At 34.7% G+C, this 7,482-nt stretch overlaps 1 protein-coding gene across 1 annotated transcript; it reads left to right on the top strand.

Annotated features, from left to right (window-relative positions):
- The first annotated feature begins 1,820 nt into the window (after nt 1-1,820).
- Nucleotides 1,821-4,202, top strand: phf5a (PHD finger protein 5A). The gene is made up of 4 exons (XM_038296779.1): nt 1,821-1,955; nt 2,286-2,309; nt 3,773-3,939; nt 4,022-4,202. Exons 1-4 carry the CDS (start codon nt 1,904-1,906, stop codon nt 4,109-4,111), a joined length of 333 nt encoding a protein of 110 aa, XP_038152707.1. The 5' UTR covers nt 1,821-1,903; the 3' UTR covers nt 4,112-4,202.
- The last annotated feature ends 3,280 nt before the right edge of the window (nt 4,203-7,482 follow it).

Raw genomic sequence — 7,482 nt, 5'->3', positions numbered from 1 at the left:
AGTTCAAAGAATTAAATATATATGGTGCAAATATGCAGTGTTGTGGTTTGGTTTGGGATTGGTGTTAAAAGTGTGATGCAGAGTCTGTGACATGATTTGTCATCAGTTCAGATGTCTGATGGCAGTGTGGAAGAAGCTGTTGCAGAATCTGCTGGATCTGCATCCAATACTTCAAAGCCTCTTCCCAGAGGGCAGCAGGGAGAACAGTCCATGGTGGGGGGGTGAGGGTTCTTTGATGATGTTACAGGAGACATGCAGCGCTGGCAGCAGTGGAGTGTGGTTAAGCCAATTTTTCCTGAAGTCAACAATGATCTCCTTTGTTTTCTCCACATTCAGGATCAGACTGTTATCTTTGCACCAGTCCACCAGCTGCTCCACCTCCTCTCTGCAGTCCTGGTCGTTGTCGTCTCTGATGAGGCCCACCACCGTGATGTTTTCCTTCCACAAATTTTCTGGAATAGTGTAACCTTTGTATCTATGTCAGGTCTGTAGGCCCCCTGATCTCCTCCACCTCTTCATCATTTTGAACAATTTTGCTGTGAAATTGAGATCATCAACTTGAACCTGAGACTCTGAGGCATAGATTTTATGTTACTTATAGTCTACTTGGTTTGTTGGACCCAAATCCAGCCAAACTTTAACTTCTTGACTGTTGTGCTAATAAGTTGTCTAAGTCTATGGCTACTCTGAATCCAGATTGGATTTTTCTTATAATCTACATATATAAAGTCATATTGGAAAAAAAGGACACATATTGTAACATTCTGAACTGTACCAACTTTATTTATAAGACAGTTTAAAAAGAAAAAAACAGCTAAATCAATTTATGTCTGCACATGGCAGCAAACAATAAACATTCCTTTTAAGAAATATATAATAACAATAAAAGAGTTTCAATAATAATACAGCTTTTGGCAAAGACAGTCTGGTTATGTTGGAAGCTATATCATAAAAACAGGTTTTTTAGTTTTTTTTTTTTTTTTATCGATATAAGCAATTTTAGCATTGATATTAGTGTTTGGCCGTTAGAAGATATTTTTCATATTTAGTCTTTTTTTTCTGAATAAAAAAAGTAAAAATCACGTTTATTAGTTTTTTTAGCTGAGGATAAAGTTAGGACATGCCCTAAACTTTACATAAGTCAAGAATATTTTTCTTGGAATACCCTTTTTTTATCCCAAACCATTGATCTGCTCTGTGGTTTTATTTTTTTCTGTGTTCTTTCTGGCAAACATCTCGAGAAGCAAATTTTTCTTTATGATACATCTCCTGTGAAAGTTAGATTTATGAATTTTTGTTTTCATTGCAGAGGCATGCATGTGCACATCAAGCAATCATAACATTTTTTTAAGTATTCTGAGATTTCTTTAACCATTGGATCGTCTGCTCTGTTTAGGGTGAATGTAAACTGGATTACATTCACCCTAAGCAGTAAACTGCAAAACTCCTTTAAAACACCGAATAAAGACTTTCAAGACTTGTAAAGCTGAGGTGTAATTTTAGCAGTTACAGCATTTGGGGCGCCAATTTTTTATTTTTTTTTCTTCTTCTTATTTAAGTTTATAAAGTTAACATTCACTCTAAATATCCATAAGTCCAAACATGTTAAATAAACACAGGGTCTGATATTTTTTATCATAATGGAATCAAAGCCAAATGAATTACTCTTCGTATTTATGTTCTCATTCGATATGTATTCACGTGATTGTATGTGTTATTTTCGGCCCTTTTGATAATAAAGATGACACTGATTTAATTTTCTAGCACAGATTTAGGGGTTTTCTGGTTGTAGTGACTCATCAATGCCGCTAGGTAGCGGTAATGCTGGAAACTGAAACATAACCCGCAGTTGAAAGGTTAATGTTGAAACGCACCGGTGCCATTCGGTAAACGTTAGCCCAAAATGGCTAAGCATCATCCAGATTTGATCTTCTGTCGAAAACAAGCCGGTGTCGGTATGTTTTATTAAATGTTCTTATTAATAAAATAATCAGCAACTCTCGCCTCCTTAAAATGTCTTCCTGTAGCCTCGCTGTAGATAGCATTACCCGCTAGGCTAATGCTTGTAGCATGGATTTCAATGGAAATGTTGTTAGCGTCGATGTTAGCCTTTAAGTTTCTACGTTCAAGTGGCTCTTTTTAATGTTCCTCCTACACCTAAGGTTTGCAAACGAATCTTTGGGTTTAACAATACTATGTGACTTATAAAGTGATACTTATAATAGATGTATTGCGGATTTATTTTAATAAAATATCTAACTGACTTCTTTGTTTCTATTCCACAGCTATCGGGAGACTTTGCGAGAAATGTAAGTGTTGACATTTTCAGCTGGAAAACAGACTAACAATAATGCTTAATAAAATCTACTGCTTTTAGTTCTATTCCATTTGCCCCAAATGGACATGGGTGTCAAGGGCTTTAATTATTGTGCAAAAGAGTCAATTTTGTTTGTTTTTTATGAAAGAAAAGAAGCAGCGTTTCACTGTCATGATAGCTACCTGTTATATAAGGAAACACACAGATTAGATCTAAAAACTGTGCATTGCTGAAAAAGGTTAGTAATTTAACATATAGTTTTGAAAATATGTTATTTAGTAGTTTATTTGGATTATTTAAAGACAAACTCCTGAAGCATAAACAAATGTTGCATGTGACTAATTGGTAGGAAGATTCTCCCATCCTGACAGATCTGCTCTTTAAAGTAGAATAAATGCTGTAATTGGAAAACAAAGAAGGTCATTAGAGTAAAGGATTGGAAAAAGATGCTGTTGTGGTGAATCCATAAAACCAAAAAACAACAGAACATGAAAGATGTCCTTGAACCCTGTATCTTTGACTATTGACCCTCTAGACCAGTGACATTTAAGGTTGAATTTACCTCTCTAGGAAATGTTGGGTTAATAATAACAATACATTTTTTAGTCATAGTCAGGTATTTATAAATGAAAAAAGATTTAAAAAAAGATCAGTCTCCTTCGATATATATTAATGGTAGAAATTAAACAAAAACCATGGGGAAGATATGTAGTGTTGTCAAAGGGAAAACCATGATTTATTAACATACTAAATTAAGAAATCTTATTTGCATCATTTATTATTTCTATCTGTCTGGCTAAAGCCTGATCACTGTAGACAGATCTGCCATACAACTTACTGCCGTACTTTTATTAATTTAAATTTTTAAGGGATAGAGAGCTTTGATTGGAATAAAAACAACTTTTGAGCTGTGAAAAAATATCCAAGAATGTTAAACAATCCACTGGACTTTGTTTTCCAAGTTTGAAGACGTTTCGTTTCCCATCCAGGAAACTTTCTCAATTCAAAATGTCTGGATTAGCGTTGAGTTCCAAGCTTTATGGAGTACCCCAACGAAGCCTTGTTATGGCTTAAAAAACATGCAAAGTGAACCGAAAGAACAGGTCCACCCCTTAGCAATAGGGAGTCAATTAGGTGGTTGTTTGCCTGCAAAACCCAAAACTGGCCCATGCCTCTGTAAAGTGGAGTCATTAGGGTCATTGTTGGCCTGGCTGACCAGGGGAGATGTTTAGATCCCCTGCATTGGGGATGAGGATTGAGATGATAGTGGGAAGGAATAAACTATCACTGTTTTGTAGGTTTTTGAGAGCTGGACTCTCAGACCATGCCCTCTGTTTAAGAGGGGGTGGAGAAATATATCAGAAACAGATGAAGAATATTGGTTTAATAGGTTTTTTAATCCAGTTTTCTCTCCTCCTTGCCTCTCACCACTTCATCTTTTTTTCCTTCTTCCAGGCGATGGAAAGTGCGTCATCTGTGACTCGTATGTGAGGCCGTGTACGTTGGTGCGCATTTGTGACGAGTGTAACTACGGCTCCTATCAGGGACGCTGCGTCATCTGCGGAGGCCCCGGCGTGTCCGATGCTTACTACTGCAAAGAGTGCACCATCCAGGAGAAAGATGTGAGTTTCCTCCTCCTACTGGACCTTTTGGGTTTTTTAGATCCAGCTGATTTCTGTTCTTCCTTTTTTCTCCTCTGTGCAGCGAGATGGATGTCCTAAGATTGTAAACTTGGGCAGCTCCAAAACAGACCTGTTCTATGAAAGGAAGAAGTACGGCTTCAAGAAGAGGTGAAGAGATGCTCAAGTTCAAGATTTTAGTTCTGCAGTTTTTCTAAAACTTCCAAGAAACATTTTTTTTTTCTTTAATAAAGTGTTCTTTTCTATTTCTGTGTACATTTGTTGTTACTTGGTTATTAAAAACTCTGGGATTTCATTCATTTAAAGTCCCAATTTACTGACTGGTAAACTTTATTATATATGAAGTCTTAACCTGAACAAGTAAATTCTCATGATAGCATTTGTATCTGTGTAGTCTAGTAGAGATTGGTGGACAATTACATTTAGGAGTTTGAGATTGTAGATTCAGCTGTAAATCAATTACATTATCAGTATTATCACGATTTAGCTAAACTTGCTGACTTTTATTCACATTACCTTTAACAAAAGTAAGACACTAAACTTATCAGCCCAGCTCTTTGGGTGGCAGTTATATGACTTAAGCTAGTTTGCTGCCAAACAGATGAGATGTTAGCGTCCAGATCCATGTGTGGTAGAAGTAAAAACATTTTCACACAAAGGTTACGGTCAGTCCTGCATGGTGTCTGGAGAAGCAAACCTTCAAGGTCATGAAAAAAAGCTGAAACTAGAGTAAAACATCTACATTCTTGTGCTCAGTGCAAAGAAAATTTGCATTTAAATCACAATATTGGTTGAAAATAATCTCCACTTGGATTTTGCCAAAATCATTCAGCACTATCAGCAAGTACATAAACACATAATTCATCTCCAAAGAAAAGGGAGATTTTTTTTTTTTTACCTCACCTTCATCATACGGTGTAGTAGCAGATAAATTTGGGTTTTGTCATCCAATCCATCCAATATTTCTACTTCTATATGGTTATGGTGAGAACAAGACTTAAACAGATCGCTATGAATCATCAAATAATACAATTTTCAAACCATAATTTCCTGCTTATCAAGTTATTACCCCTAACTTCGAATATTACCTGGTCTGTTTGCTTTGACGATCAACTTTTCGTTTTTTTGATGAAAATGCATAGTTTGACTATGCATTTTCTTACTAATTTCAGGTTTAAAACATTTTTATATCAAAACTGGTTTGGAGCTTGTAGTAGCGCAATTCAGCTTTTTGACCAGCAGAGGGCAGCAGTTGGATTGTTATTTTCTAAATGGCCTCAAAGTTGAGTTTTAAATCCCGACACTGTTATCTTAATATAATATATTGTAATTTATCAAGAATAATACTGAATTAAAAATATTTAAAGATCTATATATCATGAGAATGGAGGGGAAAAAAACACTTTTATTGTTCTGAGAGCCTTAAACTTGTGGAGCAGGTGACTATTGACCTGCAAAGACCAAACTAATATGGTTCCTAACTTTCCCATGCCACAACCCTCCCCCACCAAACTATATATATATGTATATATATATATATATATATATATATTCATATTATTTTATTTAGTCAATTCTTATACGATCTCGTTTTTATGAGCGCTATCACAAATGACCTCAGCCTGCTGTACAGGGAATGTGAAAGCTATACTCTTTAATTAGTTTAAAATATCATATCAGTTTAATAATAATTAAATACATTTATAAGCTAGGTTTGGATACATGTTTAATTAAATGTCAGTGGCCTTCAAAAAAGTTTAAAAAATGTCCTTATTTAGTGAATGAAAGCCACAGATGCATGAATAAATAATACAAGAAGAAGAAGAAGAAGAATCTGTGGCAGTGCTAATTATTTACCATTCTTAGCTTCCAGAACAATGAAACTCACTGGTTTTTAACAGCCCTGGTATCCAACATGCACACAGTTTAAAATGCACCTGTTCATCATGCTGCATGATGCCCCATGTTACTTCTTTACAAGCTTAATTCAAGTATCTGATGTAACGTAAACATGATAAATCAGCAAATTCTCAGACTAACATGGTGGCTGCAGCACTTAGATATGAGGAGCTGAAGGAGATATCACAGCAGGTGGGTATTTGTCCTATATTTCAATCATCCAGTGGTGATTGTGAAAGATTTAATTTAATGAATCAGATCTAAACAGCATGTAGAAAGCTGTTAAAGCGGCATATTTGGACAATCATTGGAGAAGGACAGAAAAATAACATTTAACTCAGATTTTTTCTGACATGTATTACGTTTTTCTTATTCCTGGATACTAATCATGAAATGTTTATAGTGTTAAATCATTTATAGTGGAAACACAAAAAACTGTGTTATTAAATCACAAGCTACAGCTGACATTTCATTGTGCAAAATGTGAACCAAAGTGTTTGAAAGGGGCATCGTCTCACTGGCCAAAGCTGGAGTCTTGCATAGCATGCTACACATCTTATTTTATTTTAGTTTTTCATTTTAACTCGGCTAAATCACGTAAATTATAAGGAAAGTAAAGAAAATTGCTGCTGTAATCTCTTATTCCTTTAATAACCAATGTGACTTACTATGATCCAGGATTTATACCAACTTTATTGTTGGTGTTTGGCCTCAGCGTGCACATCTGATGAAGCTCACAGTGGTGCTCAGTGTACCCAGGGGGGCTTATGTGTGCACACATATGAAAAAATAATAATAATAAAAAAAACATCATTATCTTTGGCTTAAAAAGTTTTTAAAAAACGTTCAGAAAATGTTCTCTCTTTCCATTATTGTTGCAGTTGTTTAACAGAATATTGACCCTGCATTAAGCTTAAAATCTGTCATACCTTTATAACTGACTATATAACTGACCATGGTTAGATGTTCTTGGTTTTAAGAACCTTTAAAGTTGAAAAAACAGACTTACAAAAGAAAAAGACTTTCAGTGAGCTGTCAGCGATGGCGGAGTCATCCTGTTTACTGTGATACATTTAAAGGCAAGAGACTCAAAGTTTTATTCTGAAGAAGCCCTTGGTTTTTGATATCAATATAGTATTACAAGTTATATTTTTAAATCCTATAATTAATAGCATACTAGAATACTACTATTGATATATATTTTATAATTGTAAAACAAAAACACTGGTTTGATCAATAAAGTAGAAATTAAGAATGCTCAGATTAAATGGTCTCAAGTGATATTTGGATACTTCTATGGCTTAATCATTAGACAATTTCTATAGAATGCTGATAAAATAAAATAAAAACAGAACGGCAGAAGATTTTCAAATAAAATGGATTAAATATGTACCATCCAATTTCATATCCACAATATCTGGATATGTCTAAGATCGGAAACATGAGAGTTTGTCTTAGAAAATGTGTTATAAAAATATGGTGTGATTAATTCAAATTACGTTAGAAACAAAGAACACATTTAATAGATTTTTTATATACCGCTCACTTTTATTTGATCCTGCTAGGTTTGTGTTTTAACACCCAATGTCTCTGATGGACCTAATAAAGGATTTCCTTTTTATTATT

Source organism: Cyprinodon tularosa, unplaced genomic scaffold (assembly GCF_016077235.1).
Source record: "Cyprinodon tularosa strain WSP-4 unplaced genomic scaffold, ASM1607723v1 ctg377, whole genome shotgun sequence".
Taxonomy (NCBI): domain Eukaryota; kingdom Metazoa; phylum Chordata; class Actinopteri; order Cyprinodontiformes; family Cyprinodontidae; genus Cyprinodon; species Cyprinodon tularosa.
The sequence above is the reverse complement of the archived record's forward strand: the minus strand, read 5'-3'. Positions and strand labels throughout refer to the sequence as shown.